General features: G+C 37.8%; 1 protein-coding gene across 2 annotated transcripts in view; it reads left to right on the plus strand.

Moving 5' to 3' along the window:
* The window catches only part of LOC149570612 (nuclear pore complex protein NUP160-like), a 278470-nt gene that overhangs the window by 67528 nt on the left and 194398 nt on the right, over window positions 1-16544 (plus strand). For both annotated transcript variants that reach the window (XM_089823186.1, XM_089823185.1), the window contains exons 4-5: window positions 2001-2064; window positions 3843-4000. In XM_089823186.1, coding sequence (XP_089679312.1) covers window positions 2001-2064; window positions 3843-4000 — 222 coding nt within the window. The remainder of the gene's footprint in view (window positions 1-2000; window positions 2065-3842; window positions 4001-16544) is intronic.

The following is a 16544-nucleotide window of genomic DNA, read 5'->3' on the forward strand; positions in this document are numbered from 1 at the left end:
TCATGTGGGGATAAATATTGTGGTCCAAGGTTGGGAGGTAAAGCCCTTGGCAATGTTTCACCTCTCTCAAGATATCAGATATGCGTCAAACAGAGATAAGCCATGAAATCAATTGTCTATCGAAAACAGGTATTATCATTTTTGTTTATGAGAAGGTAAGATTAAATTGAAGTATATCATTGTTATCATCATTTTACTTCATATAAATGAATATTGAATATAAGTAATTATCTAATTTTGAGAAATTGTCACAGATAAGCAATCAGAAGGAAAAGAAATCCGAAGCCCTAATTGATTGTGTGACAGTTGGAACCTTAATTGATATGGTGGTATTGGAAGCCCTAACTGAATCTGTGGTATTAGAAACCCTAGTTGAATCCGTGGTTGCGGAAGTCTTAAATTGAATCCGTCGCGAAAACCCTAGATAAATCCGTTGTTGCGGAAGCCCTAAATTGAATTCGTGGTCGCGGAAGCCCTAAGTGGTAAAGCAGTACCATAAGCCCTAAATAAATCGATGGTAATTGATGCCCTAATTGGTAAGATGATATGTGATGCCCAAATTTAAGTTATAATGGTATTTAGTGGTATTCATCAATGATTTTTGAGATAGCAGTCGATTTGAGAAATTGTTATAGTATATTTGTGGACTAATCCGGGTGGTTGCAGAAGCATACTTAGATGAATTTCAGTCTTAGTTTTTCCGAGGTATGTGATTTCAATTTCTGAAGTAATTTCATTAAAAAGTATTTCAAGTATTTAGTTAAGCAATTTTGTTTAACTGACTTTAACGGTAATCTTCTTCACCTGAACATGAATGATGTAACTGCCTTCTTATGAAGTCGAAGTTAAAACTGTATTCTATGCTTATGATAGATGTTAAAATTAGACCCGGGAAAACCAAAATGTTACATTGTGTACCAAGGAACCACCTTAAATGGAAAATTCCTGTGGTAGTATGGAATCTGGAAGCCTAAGTAACCATTTGAGTCATTTCGCGATCCTTGAAAAAAACATTAAGCATTTATGAACCATGTCTAAAAAACTCGTCTAGGATACCATATTTATATCCAAATGTTTTACTTGTGTTCCAACAAACAGTTTTAGGAAGTGTTGCAAGACATAAAGAAAAGAATCCAGCTTTTTAGTATTCTTCCCTTTAAGTTTAAATAAACTTTTTGTCAGTAATACAACCAGTGAATAATCACCTGGAATCCTTGTTGACAGGATTTTCTTGGGGACCTGGTCTGATTAATAGTCTCTTTTCTTCTTCTATTGTCTATCGCAGATGTTTCTGAATCGAATATTTATAAATCCAATCTAGGGCTTGGAGGTGTAAACAATTTACCATACCTTTGCTATCACCATTATTTTGGCCTCCTCATTGCACATGAAGCATAGTGGTCCAGGTCAATGCAAATTAATAATTATTCTTTCATTCACTAAGTTTTAATGTGGTGCGGGTTTTTAGAAGCAAACCTACTATTTCTAGAATTATAAAACACACACTTTGCTGAAGCTGATAAAGAGCACTATGAATATGTAATGACAACTATCATCTTTGATAAGTTGGTCCTTCTTAACACTCCACACCACCAGTGACCTCATAGAAAACTGCCTGGAATCTCCCTGGTCATTAAGGGTGTATGGCTGAAATTGATGCTGAGAGACATCCTTTCAGGAATTAAATAATTGTTTCAGAAAAATAAAGTTTAGTATATCTTCAGTTTAATAGCTTTTATATAAAAGGATTCTCTGTGAGAATTACAAATATGATGCATTGGAAGTTTTGATTTATTTCATTGCATATCATGCCCATGCAGATTGCATCAATCAAGTTTCTGCTTTTTGTTGCTGTGTGTATTGTTAAGTGAAATGGAAAAAAATCAGCCAACATAGAATACTTTGTGGGATCATGTATCTTTTTGATTTTATGAATTTGCATGCACCATAGTTTTTCCCTTTGAGTGTCATTTGTATTTACCAATTTTCATGCTTTGTAGATTGTTCCTTTGAGTTGAAAGATGGAGATGGTGGATTGGGACGTTTATGGGGGCTCATTTCTAGGTACGCTGACAACATGCAGTGTTGGTTAATTTGAGAGTTTAAAGGCTTTGACTTGTTGCTCTGTATTTATAAATGTATTCAGTTTAGCGCAGTAGTTTGATCCTGAATGCTTTTCTTTTAGAACTGAATCAGAATTGTTATCAGTAGTTAATCCATGCGAAAATTAGTGAATTACAATTTAAGAATGATTACAACAGGATTGCCTATGAAGTATCGTGCTTTCCCTATATATTTGTTTTAAATTGCCTAAACTTGTGATTTCTTCACAGTGAAATGTGAAAACTGCATACAGTAGTTTTGGAGTCTTAGACAATAAGGTAGCAAAGATGGTTGTTGAAGCTGGGCTGTATGCTGGACATGATTTTGAAAAGCAATGAAATCAAGAATAAAGGTGGTGAAATTTCTTTGGTAGCATATTGTGATTGTTGGGTACTTTGGTAAACATTTGATCACTAAGGGAATATCAATAGTTAATTCTGGTATTTAAATGCATCTAAGGTTATGCTGTGCTACTTTAGTACACTTTTTATGGCAAAATATTGTGGCTAGAAGATGTTTTCTTCTCAAGCATAGTTACTTGACTTGGACTCGGCAAGCTGATTTTTGACTTGGACTCAGGCTCAGTATCCGGACTTGGCAAATTGAAAACCCCAAGAAATTCAAAGATTTTTAAGAATTTAAAACTTTTTTCATGTATCATTTTATCAATTAACATCAACAACACAATAATTGAGATATGTATAAGGTACTTTGCACCCATATACAAGTTTACATTTATCACATAAGTATAAATGTGAATTTCTGAAGGAATTAAGTTAATAACACATTAGAAATATAAAGTGTCACTATCAAACATCCACTTTATACATGGAATATTAAATCTATAGAATCAAAAGTTCAAAACATATATTGAATAAAAGCTAGAGCCTAGAAGGCTAAGGGTCAAAGTAGCCTATATCAGTATCCAGTTGACCCAACAACCTTCTTACGTGTACATCTAAGATAGATCATGGATGATTCTGCAGCCACCTTCTCTTGCTGCCCTCAATATTCTTTTCTAAGTTTTTTTTCTCTCTTCCTTGTGTTTGTAATTGATTTAACAATCTTTTGAGGTTTTAGAGAAGCCAATAAACCAAAAAAAAGTCGAATTTTTTTTTGTTTTTTTAACCTTTTAGTGGCTGACTGCCTTGTAGAGTCCAGGCCACGGGACTTGGCGAGTCGGCCGAGTCAAGGACTAGGCTTGGCTCGACTTAGTCAGAGCCCAGAGGCAAAAAGACTTTGGAGGCCTGGCTCGGCTCGGGACTCAAAAAGTCCTGTATATATTGCCTCAATTGTATTCTTCTTCTTCAATTTCTTATTTATTGGTGGAAAATACACACTTTAGACCAATGCCTGCTAATTTGCAAAGTAAGGGTGTGTCTTTATTTGCATGAGTGAGTACAAGTTAAGAGGGATGTAAAGATGCAGCTGACAAGGCTTGTTGATTAATTTCCTTTTATTATTGCTGGGCTATGAATTCAGCACATCTGGCAAAATTAGGCACAAAAGATTTATCTATTAGTTATTTAGTTTATTATTTTTGGCCTTCCGTAGCAATTGTGAAGGATAGCTTTGCATTCAGGTTTCTAGGCCTTCTTTAAATTACAATCAATAGTTTTGCTCAGTGCAATGAAATAATTCTGTACTTATGCATTAAGCAGACTCTAGAGGACTTAAATTCTGTTTTTTTTCAGGTGTCATAGTTAATAATTTTGTTTCATTTTCCATGCATTTTGAAGGGGAAAGACTCTTGGTATGATTAAGAGTTTAGCAACATCAGAAATACATGGGAAAAGTTTGCTGTTTGCTCTGCATGATGATGGAAATCTACGTATATGGGATCTGTTTAATCGATCAAGAATTTTCATTCATTTTTTGGGCTCTTCTGAGTTGTCAGGTACATTATGTTTTACAATAGCTGCTCACTTTTGTAAAGTACAATTGATAGATCTAATAAGTAGGAAAATTGCAGCAGGTACATATTTTGAGGTTTTTGACAGTTGCTTTATTCTGTAATGAATGATGGAAATTGTTAGAGCAAAGAAGTCTTAGCTAGTTTAAATCAGAAAGTGAATTTGTCTCTTCCGAAAAAAGAGTTTTTGTTGTGTTCTTATCTATATGGTATGTAACTATGTTGCATGCAAGGCACGGTAAGCAAAAGTTGACACTATCAGCCTAGGGTTGCCACTGAGATTCATACTTTACAGTTGCATCTAGTTTATGAAGATGCTCTGTGGAGAATTCCAAGATAATAAATGTGACCATGTTGCATATCTTATGGTTGCACATGGGTTTAGAGTTTGTGATATTAATATCTGAGATTGAATAGAATATTGTGTTAGTTATCAATTTCATTATAATTGATTTTGTGGATTATGAGTTCCCTGATTATTTCCTTAAGCAATGGCTCATCGAGACTGGCCATCATATACCTCAGGAATATGAGAATTGACAGTTTTGTTACCCATAAACTGGGGACAGGGAAAATTGTTTTGCTTCAGTGCTTGGTGTCAAAGTCTAAGGGCTTTTTTTATTTTTGATTTTCTGTAAGTTCTTTCATCAAATCTTATGTATCTGTACATTGTTTTCATACAAGCGATGCATACTTAGTTGTTTGAAGACTTCGTTTCCGCCATGAACTTAAGGCTTATGCAGTGTTGGGATGTATGTGCTGCCTTCCTCATGTTACTAGACAGTTTGAAAGAATTTCATCTTCTACCACACAAAGAACATAAGACTTGCATCATTTTACTTCACAATAATACGAAAATCTCTTCCTTTATATCTTTAAAGGTTAATAGTTCCACTTTTGATCCAAAGAGGCAAATAATTTACCTGTTTAAGCTCAAGTAATTTTGGCTTTAATGCACAGAGCTAAATCTGTAATATCCCGAACAGGATATTTACTGGTATTACCTTTAAACAGTACACTCAGAAATAAACCTTGCAGATAATTTCCAGCACATTCACAGAAACCAATAGAAATTCCAATCAAATCACTTTTCTCAGGTATAACAATCAGATTCGGATGTAAGCAAAGATGGAACACAATGCTAGAATAAAACCAGAAGTTTCTCCAGATGAATACATCCGTTATTTCACAATATCATTCAGAATATCAACATGCAACCATGAATTACAAACTGGTATGATAAAACCAGAAACTCTTATAAATCCCTAAACAATGATATTGCCTTTTACAACCGCAATATAACATCCGGCAACCAAGCGTTATTGTATTATACAACAGCAATACAATAACCAATACATAAAAAACCAATCCTATATACAGAATTCAATAGCTGGATTGGAATAAAAGGATAAGAACCTGTAAGCTCAATGAGACACTTGAAATGATATCTCCCCTGACAATGGGTTTTCGTCCACTGCCTGCCTGCATGAGGGGCTACGTCCTCACATTGGCTGAAAGCTAAAGCTTCCTGAAAACTCTCACAAGAGAGAACTGGAAATCTGAATAGAAAATCAAGCCCCCTAACAATGAGCCACTTTCTCCTTTTAAAACACAAACCAAGACTCTTCGGCTCCTCTCTGGTTTCGTCTTATTCTCTTGTGGCTCTTCACTTCCCTAAAGCAATTCATCTTGTTCCTCCTTGCCCCCTTTGTCCTTAATATAACATTAAATCGACCTTTTTGATATTTTGAGCCTAAGTCTCAGAGTCAATTTAATATTGCATGAAATAAGACTTAGTATTTTCTAATGTTCCAAAAGGAAACATTACAATTCTCCCCTCCTTAAAATTGCTTGCCTTCAAGCAATTCGTACTAGGATCCCATACGAGTCTGCAGGCAGCCCTGTAATCCAAACTGAAAACAATGTTGGCCAAACTACGAAGCCAGTTGTCCCTCTGCAATCTATCTCTCAACCAAATCCCTGGATCCCATATAACTCTTTGAAAAAACTCTGCACCTCACCTGTAAATTGCTCCACACTGATCAACACCATGACCACAATAAAATATTCATACAACCAAAAATACAACCAGCCAACACCTGGATCCCTGATCAACCAATACATTGTGTCAAACCTGTCGCCACCTGGATCCCAAAACAATCGAACCCCACATCCATTCGCCATATAGAGGAAAAAATACCTGGTAGCATCTATAACACAACAACTCTCTACAGCTCCCGCTAAACTCCCATGGATGTGATAACTAACCAAACCAACATGCCAACTGACATCATAGTCGTCCTGTAACCATGTACCCATAAGAGAACTTTGTGACATAGAAGTAGCAAACCATGTTGGATATATATCGGCATGATGTATAATCGACAGCTTTCCCTGCAAGTAATCCCCCACAAACAACTGAGTTGGATACTTGCATCTGCTAATCCCACCTTCCGAAGATGGTGAATACCCATCCCACAAAGGATGATATAATTCTAAAACCAACCCACACTGATGCATCATCAAGTCCTCTGTGCGTTGGTCAAAAGAAAAATGATGAGCACTCCTCATTGTGTATTCGCGGCAAAATGCTCCAACCTCTGTCAATGGTTCATCACTAAAAACACTTGAATCAAGCAGCTGATCCCTTTGACTCTGAAAATCAACAAGCCGGCATCCGAAATCAGCTACATGGAATGAAGTGACAGATTTGCTTCCAGGAGATGGAAACAAATCAACATGAGAGCTATACTCCCAACCAGATGACACTCTGCGAATGCCCTGTGTGGATGACGGAGTGGCGTCGTGCACTACCAAACAACTCTCAAGAGAATCCACCATTGTGACACAAGAGCTACCAGTAAACTGTCCTGTATCAACTGTCACGGTATAAACCTCAAGAGAACTCGATACAACCAGTGGTTCTCTACTATTCTCCATTAAGGTACTCATTCCAGCTGAAACCTGTGTAACCATATCTGTGATAGATGTAACCACATCCCCACTAAAACCCTCGGATATAAGATCCTCATCAACTGCCTCTGTATGTAACTGTACTATATCTGCAGCTGGTGGAGACTGTGCCAAACTCAACTCCTCTGTAAGTTTCTCAATCTGTAATTGTGACTCTTGAAGGGCTAACTGGGCACTAAACAAAGAGTCCGTAGTCACCTCAAGCTCATGAGTGAGCTTATCAACCTTCTCCTCTTTTCCCTGCAATGCAACATAACAAATGAGATCCCACTCGAGAAGAAAATCTCTATCTGCAAGTAGTTGTAGGTAATTTTGTTTCATCATTCCAGTAGCTTCTCGGAGTGCATGTATCTCTGCAAGGGAAAAAACACTATCACCATGCTCATCTGTCAAAGGAGTACCCCAACCATAGGTGGCCAACATTTGACGAGCAACATCAAAATGCTTAATGGTTGTGGCAACCATCCTATCATTAACCTTCAATTGGCTTGCTAAATGATGATCCCCTTGTGACGAAACATATCCGCACAAATCTTCCCATTTGTCATCCGCGCTGTGATATGAGGCTGAATCAAAGTCACTCTCCATATGATCAGCAGCATCGTGTATGGTATCATCTAGGTACACCTCAATATCTAGGGTTCTGCTGCTATGCACCTCATAGGATGGCTCAACTGGCGGGGTAGAAGCTGCTAATAAAATAGTATCTTCACGCACTTCCACTTCGAAGGTGACTGTGTGTCCATCCACATCATGATCTTGGGATTCATTGTCATCAATTGAATTTTCTGATTCGTTTTCTAAGGTTTGATTTTTGCTCTCCATAGGGTCAGCTGTATGATGGTCACTAATTGCTTGGAATTCATCATAGAGGCTTCTAGATACTATAGAGACCTCTTGTTCCTATTTCTCTTCGTTTTGTGATGTAGTCCTCTTAAAAATGGAAACCATACTTCGTGCCACTTTGTCTAGTTTTGCAGGGTCTGAAATCAAATCATTCATCCTTTTCTTATTTTCATCCAATCTTTTCAAACTTTGTTTAAGCTTCTCCATATTCATGTCCCACTGCTTCTGGGTACTTGAAGTAAACATGATTAACTAACTGATTCAAATGCTGTAATGATCTCTGACTGTTCTGAGTTTTAAATTCTAACACAATTGTATGAAGAAGACGGCTTAAAAATGATCCTGGTCCCCTTTCACGCGTCTGCTTCTGATATCACAGATTTCATTTCTAGTGTGAAACGATTTGATGGATGCGGCCAAGGTATCGTGAACTCATGCCACTGTGTTATAACCACACACTGTCGTACCTTCTCCTAGATGAGTTTGTACTCACTCTACTGTTCTGCACTTAATTTTTTCTCGAAATTTTGAATGCTGAATGTTTAGTATTTGGACATTAGATCAAACAGTTGTCACCCAAGCACCATATGCCCCCATTCATCAAGGTTATTCAATTAATTCCAAATCACTGTTAAAGTTTAATAAGCATAAGACTGTACTTCAGCATTAAATAGGAAACCCAACCTATTATGAAGATTCAGGCTGAGTTTTTGGCAAACAGTTGGCAAGGAGTCCAACTTGGTACAGATGCTGGAACTACTGTTTGCTTACTGTTTGTAAGCTTCAAATCGCCATGAGAGATCGATTTGCCAAGTAATACAAATGCATTCAAAAGTGACATCCTAAGAATTTAAGACCACTTTACTATAGTGTAAACACTTAAATGAAGAAAATTTGCTTGTAAGGAATGATACACAGTACTGGAATATATATGAGGCACTGAGTATGCACACCAATAATGGATCACAATGGGCAATCACAAACACTGACTAATTTCCTCCTACACTGCTGATACCTCAATGCTGTTGGATGAACAGTTAATCCTTTAATCTTGTCCAATTTCTTAAACTTCAGAGCTGGAGCCCTTTCATAACCCAACCACAATAGTAGACTTCTCACTAGAACCCAGATTTGATGCCCAGCAAAAATCGCTTGGGTCTGTGCGTAGTATGACAATGCAACAACCCAACGATAAATTTGAAGTATCTGTGAGAAATTCAAGATCTTGAAATGATTTAAAATACAATGTCCGAAATGACACGAGAAGCTTGAAATCTATTAATGATGCATACAAAATCCGTTTCCTCAGATAAGGAAGAAGCACGGGCAATCCTTCTGATGATATTCTGTAAGCACATGGGGAGTCTTCTTCTTTCGCTGATTGGCTTGTCTCTCCTCGACACCTTGACAGTAATAATGCCCAAGTTGCTCTCGCTAATTCCCAGTTGTTGTCGTTTCTTTTGTTTCTTTTGTTATTCGATGATGGTTAGTAAAGCTTCTTTATTCGTTCTCATCACAGATAATGTTTCCTCCACTTCAATGCATGTCGTCGACCACTTAATACCGCTTCTACTTTTTATTTACTTACCGGTTCCTCAAGCCCGAACTCAACTTAAAATATGCTTGATTATAAGAGTGGACAATTGTCCTCAATGATTTACTTTCCTCACAGCTCACCTTGTCAATATTGGATTTCCGGCTCACTTATCACATCGCAACTGCAACATATCTGACATATTTCCATCTCCTCCATCTGTTGCGCCCTCTATTGCCCATGTATTCATAGCTGGCACTACTAACTATTCGATTTCCCTTTGTCTGCCGTTAGAGTTATAGCTGTTAATGGAAATTGGATGTCCTTTTCCCGTCGACTTTCTTGGTTCGCCCTGAATGTGGTGGATAACGTCTTTTCTAAACTGTATTACTGCCAAGAAGAATAAGATAATTGCCACCAATGGATTCCCAGTCGGTATTAGGCGGTGTCGACAAGTGTCATAGCCACAGAAAGAACGCTCAAAAGAAACTCAACGTATATCGATGCTTCCCTTGTGCAGATATAAATTTAGAATTTTGTCAGAAATTGGATAGCCATGCGTTAAAGAAGTTATTCATTGCATCCACTCGACTTATTCGAAACGTGTCAATATTTGGGTGCTGGGAATTATCATATCCTCCGAAAATAATGACAAATGGGGATTTTGAGGGGATGCTGCCTAAGCACAAATAAATTACGCTAAACTGTTTCTAGCCACGTATCTCCTTAAAGTAAAAGGGATGATTCGATTTCCTTCACGTTTCAAACCGTAACCCCAAATAGGTACAAGAATTTAGAATAAACGTTGGCTATAGTGCCTTGACAAAAACTTAGCTCCAACCCGAAGGAAACCTGTTCCAGACAACACTGTGCAGTGGTAACCCTTTTCTCTTGTATAGCTGGACTGTCATTGCCAAGAATCAGCTTTGCACTAAGCTTATTGAATTTTGCAAGACCCGTTATAGGCAAGTACTCCTTATATCGCGACTTGCCTTGAATTAAGAGCTTCCCTGCTTGCCTGACAATGTTTAGAAGAAGAGGTTAGAACTAAAGCTACTAGGTTAGAACCTGAAGTCTCGTGGCCTCCTAGATATACAATGCAAGTCAATGCTGATCTGCGTGACTTAAAAAGGACGGGAGAAACTAACACTCTCTGAATAGGCAATAAAACCTCCCTTTGATCTTGTAGTGGATGGGGCAACAAAAAAAAAGTGTCTCAAACTTAACCTTCCCCATGTCACATGGTTGACAAATACGATCCTCTATAAATCTCGTGGTTTGTCTTGGTAAGGAGTTGATGCGACCCTATCTTGAATGAGCTTAAAGAGATGCAGATTGCGTGCGTCAACACTGAGAATGGTAGGAAGCTAAAGGACACACAATGACCCCATCCTATATATCAATAAGTGCTTTGAATAGAAGGCCATTCGCAAACGGAACCCTACTGGGGGCTTAACCCATGTTGTAAAAATATATTGCTTGTAGTGGTCCATCTTGACATGCCCATTTAACTGCTATCGGGAAGCGAGGAGAGAGCATTGAAAACTAAAAGGAGGAAGGTAGTCAATCTCAATCCCCATTAAATGCAAAAGAGTGGAAGTTTGGGCATACCAACATGGGCTTGACCATTGTAGTCAATGCCATAGTCACCTCAGAGGAGCAATGAGCTAGGTAAGAGTATTTGTGATTTCCCTTAGTGGAATTAGCAAAGCGTTGAAGATGATGGAGGAACCGCACCTGGTCGAACATGGCTCTGATTCCGAAGGGATGGGCCCCAAACTCGACCAAAATGATACTGAGAGGAGTGGGCCGATGTCATCTCATGATGCCTCTGAGGAGAAGGGTCTAGATCCTCTCCACTGAACTCAGTCCGACTCAAAAAGCAAGGGCCCGCAAACTGTAATTATAGAGCACCTCGGCTAGATCAAGATGTCCAAGATAGTCATCTTGGACATGGTGTCCTAAAAGTTATGCTAAGAGCATTGTTTCTCAAGTAAAGCAAGGGAAACATACCCCTTGCTGATGTGGGGCTGCCTGGTAGGTCTCATGCTGAAACGGGGTCTAGAGAACTTGACCCCTAGGTATGTGTAAGAAGAGATCTCAACCTCTACACCTTGGAGAGAGGGTAGCTCCGCTTCACCCCATGGTGTTGTTGGTAGAGGAAAGAGGGCAACCTTGCTTCACCCCAATGCTGTTCTAGATAGGGTTTGAAAAACCCTACATAGTTTTGAATCTGCGCACACTCTCATATAATCTTGTACGGTTGTTAGGAGAGTCCCAAGATTCCCCATATCGTTGAAGTGCTTGGAAAAGAGCCGCTCGAAGGACGAAGTCAAGTGCTTGGTGAAAGTCCATGAAGCAACAAAAGACCTTCGCAGAGTGGTGTTGAATCTCCTCAATAATGGTCCATGGTCGGATAGTCTATTTGGAAACCAGCTTGTCCCCTAGCTCAAGAATGACGCTGATCCAACTGCCTAGAAAGAATAATGTGTAACAAGGTGGTGTAGAGTTTTGAGAATTTGTGCCCAACCATGATGGTCTTGTAGTTGTAGGGATCTAAAGTTGGCCTGACCTTGTGAATCAGATGAATTACATGTTGTGACCAAGAAGGGGGGAAACGAGAACAAACCACCTTGTTGAAGAGAACTAAAAATAAAGAGACCCTGGACATGAATCAATCAAAGCATTTGAGAATGATACGCCGTAGTCACAAGCTATTCATCTTAATAGTAGAGCCAAGAATTGGAAGATTTGAGCTAGACCCTTGGATGGAAGGAGTGTAGAAACAACCATCAAGATAACCAGAGTACAAAAAGGATCCTCATGATAACTGAAGTGCAGAGGATGCTAAAGAAGGGACTTGTATGTGGCCCATGATTGCAGGACAAGCACCAAACTGTATAGAGCAAAGCACTTCAAAGAGGTCAAATACAAAAGGAAAAAAATGGCAAGAAAATGGGCGATTCTTCCAATGAGTATGGATGTGGAAAGAAAGAAACTCCTAAAGTTCACTAGGGATATGTCTGAGGTTCTTGTGAGACACTACAAGACATGAGAAACCATTGGATAGCTTGGAAGACCCCCTTCAAGATCTGATTTTTTTTCCTGATTTGTTTGCTTGCTGATTGAAGATGTTTTTGAGTTGTTTTCAATGAGTTTTGGTTTGAGTTTCAATGCCAACAGTAGTTTGAACTTCGCTAGGTATGGTATGCAAATATAAAGGTGACTGATATGACGATCAGAGTTCTGATTTATTATGAATAACATGCATTTATTCAAAATGAGATATCTAAAACACCACACCAAGAATCAACATACCCAAAAGCCCAACAATCTCAATGTGTATTGATCTGATCCATCATGACCCTATTGTATGAATGAACCTCACAACTTATCTGCTGATAATTTTGGTCTGGAAATTGCTCCACAAATCCCAATGCCCAATTCAAGGTGTACGACTGTAGGAGAATGAAAATGGCCCTCGGAAAGGGTACAACTTCTGTAGAGGAATGTGTACGCCTGGTAGATATGATTCCAGCCTTCACAGATCTGCCCAAAATATGTTCTCTAGCTTCTTCAAGCCAAATCAATACCTATAACTGTTGCAAATCTGCCGAATGGTGAATCCCGATCGAATTCATTGCGTTGGTTCCTAAAATAACAGATTGGAAAGTTGTAAGAGTATGGTAAGCTCTGTTCTTAAACCTTCCAAGTGACTTGGCCAACAAACGAGATTAACCAAAATGTGGTTAAACTCCCCTACACTTTAGGACCTGCAGGACCTAGGCGGGTACACCTTCTCACCAACTGAATCTTCCAGCTGATACTTTTCATAGCAGACTTAATATCTCCTGCTTGTATCTTACACCTAATCTGCATGTCAAAATGACATTTACTCTTGAATTAGATTGATTCGCTTACTAATTTCTTGATTCCTTCTAGCTTCTTGGTTGTCTTGTTTCTACTTCTATTTCTTTAATTTTGCTTACAACCATCTTGGTTTGGTTGTTGCTTCTATCTTTTACTTCTCCTACTGTGATCTGATTATGTTCTGAATGAAGTTTATATGTAAAAGACCAATGCCTTCTTCTCTTTTGGGCTATAGAGTCTCTCTCTTCCAGACCTTCATGTATAACCCTCTGAGGCAATTTTTGAACTCTACACTTTGATGAATCTTTTGACGAATCTAACTCTCAACACTATTTAATTATTGTCTAGTACAACTATCAATCCAATTGAGTTTAAATTTTACTTGAAGAGACCAATCAGACAAGAAACATAAGGATAAGGAATTCTCAACGAATCTTGTTTATCAAATTGCTATGACAGCAAACAATTCTTTCGTAAGGAAATTTAAGACACATTCATTTACTTGAAATGAAATCATAGAGAGCTAATCTTGAAGAAAGAATTTCCCAAGAAAGTATATGTTGCTGATTGTATGATCTGAATGATGTTACTTTGTAATCCCAATCTTTCTATTTTACAAATTACACCACTCATATATGTTGTTGAATAGTTCCCACATTCCTCTAGGGTGAAAAGAAACTAATCTTTTTGAAAATTAAAAACTTTTTGAAAAAAACTAATAGAGTAATTAGTCGATAAACTACCTATCTTTTATATTTCGACTTGTTTGACTACCAAAAAGTCCTTGTATGGATGTAAGATTTTAGTTGCACCTGAAGATTGGATTTTCTGAAATGGATCTTTGTTAGATTTGAAGTTTTCCTTCGCTTTCAATCTTTGTTGATATTTTTGACGGGTCAAAATTTTAGTTTTAACTTCTTTGCAATCTTTGCTCACAAAATTTTGATTGTTCTCATTGCAAAGCTTTTCTTGTTCCTCATTCGACTTCTAATGAAAATTTTTAGTCACTATATCTCATATAAATGCTCACATCTTGTCTCATTTAATTCTTTTGTGCAAAATTATGACTCAAGTTTCTCCCCAAAATACGAGCTCAACTAGCTATTTGCCACCTTCCCTTATCATCTCCGCTGATTTGCAACAATACCTTTTAGCTTTTATCACATCCATTGATGTAGTGTCTTATCACTATTTTGCAATTGTCATGCCCCCTTCATATGTTTGGTCCTGTGATATAAAAATGACCTTAGATCCAGTCGCTAAATCGTAATCCTTTCCTTCTATCTTGTTTGGTGTTCTACAAAGTAGCAACTTTAGATGAGACCTACCTTATGCTCACTCAATGTGATCACAGATTCATAATGCTTGTCATTTTCCAAAAGGTGGTCCTCGTGAATAAACAAAGAGCAATTACATTTCTTCCATGTGGCAGATAAGACACTATTATCTTTTGTGGTTTCGCATCTCCTAGCATTACTTGGCACCCAACGAAATAATGAATGGCTTAATTTAACTCCCATCTTTTAGTATAATACGTATCATAGTTCCCAAACTCAGACTTGGTTCGGCCTTGGCAAGGCCGACTCGACTTGTGACTCAGCTATGACTCGACAAAATGAAAAAACCTTTGAAATTTAGAGATTTTAACTGTTTAAAACTTATTTCGTTCACATTTTATTGAATATAACTTAAAAACAATACAACATATCAAATATAAGCTAACTTACATAAATAAGGAACATAAATCATAAACCGTCACATAAGTAAATGTAAATTGTAGATGAAATAAATGGAAAATATAGGATCATATGACAGAGATATATAAAATTATAAATGCTATCAAATCTTAAATGTATGCAAGATCCATAAAACCAATCACATCAAATCATAAATGTATGTAAGATCCATGAAATGTATGTGTAATTGTAAATTATAAATAGTAACATTGTAAACGAAAAACTAAGTCCGATCCATGAAATGTATGTGTAACTGTAAAGTGTAAATAGTACCACTGTAAACAAAAAACTAAGTCTATGTGCTCAATGTCTAGCTCAAGCCTCATCCTCATCCTCTAGCTCAACCGCAGCCTAAGGCTCAGCCTTTTAGTATCTTGTCTGCCTGCTACAAAGGTGCTTACGATAGATCCTAGAGGACTGAGTAGCTGTAGCCCTCATATGTGAGGTGGACTCATGAACAACATCAACAGGTCATGTGACTATGTGTGTGTATGTGCGTCTATTGGAACATGTTCTATCCTCCTCTGCTATAGGGCCGCTATATCCAACTGGTCAACCTAGTCAAGGTCCTCCTTAATGAAGATTGGATTGGTAGCCTTAATGAGCCACTCCGACTCTGGAATGATCTCCTCCAGAGTGTTCAGAGAGGAGTTAGTGTCCAAAATCTGTCGGGGCCTAAGACGGAGGTTGTAATGATCAAAGACAATATCATTTAACCTTGCACAAATAACCTATTTTGCCTCTTTGAGCGGATGTGCTCGAACATGGACCAATTGCACTCACATCCAAAAGTGTTGCCTTGCTGACTCAAAATACGAATGGCAATGTTTTGAAGATTTGGTGTTGAGGACCCAAACATTTTCCACCATCTATTTGAAATAAAGGAAAATAAACTTATTTAGTCTCATTTACAAATACAACTTGAAGGCTAAATTACAAAATCAAAAATTAAAATGGATAACTTATAAGCCATAAACTTAAGAATATATTATTATTTTTACATGGCTGTAATTTTGACCAAGCATCTGTTACATCCTCCTAAAGAAAATCACCCCTTCTTGATTATGTAATTTATATAGTTCAATGGTTGTAGGTGAGGCACTGTCATCACTGCACATCTTTTGCATCACTATATATAGGCCACTCATCCACCTTGAAGTTAGGATGAAAACGAAATGCTGGATTCAAGTAATAAAGCTGTTGCATGGATGGGCCTGTGAAGTTGATTCCGCTATCTCCTATCAATGATCTCCCAAATGGGGCCATACTTCTCTTTTCACTCCTGCATAGGGATTTAATGGTCTCCTTTGCCCTATTCATGCCCTCATACTGTGTCATAGGGTTCGCTGAATTTCGGCCATGAGATTCAAAAATTGGCAAACTTAAAAAATTCCTAAAAAATTGTTGTTATTCGTGAATAAATTTGGAAGGTTTCATTTTTAGGTTAAAGATAAAAAATTATGCCAATGTGTATATCGCAACAGACAAGATGTGATTCACGCAAGTTTGGTTATCGCTGTGATGTCGTTTCCGACACGACACTGGTGCAGTTGTCATGTTGTTTCAAACA

The sequence above is a fragment of the Cupressus sempervirens genome, chromosome 3 (genome assembly GCF_028749045.1).
Source record: "Cupressus sempervirens isolate cs-2001-9-10 chromosome 3, ASM2874904v1, whole genome shotgun sequence".
NCBI lineage: Eukaryota > Viridiplantae > Streptophyta > Pinopsida > Cupressales > Cupressaceae > Cupressus > Cupressus sempervirens.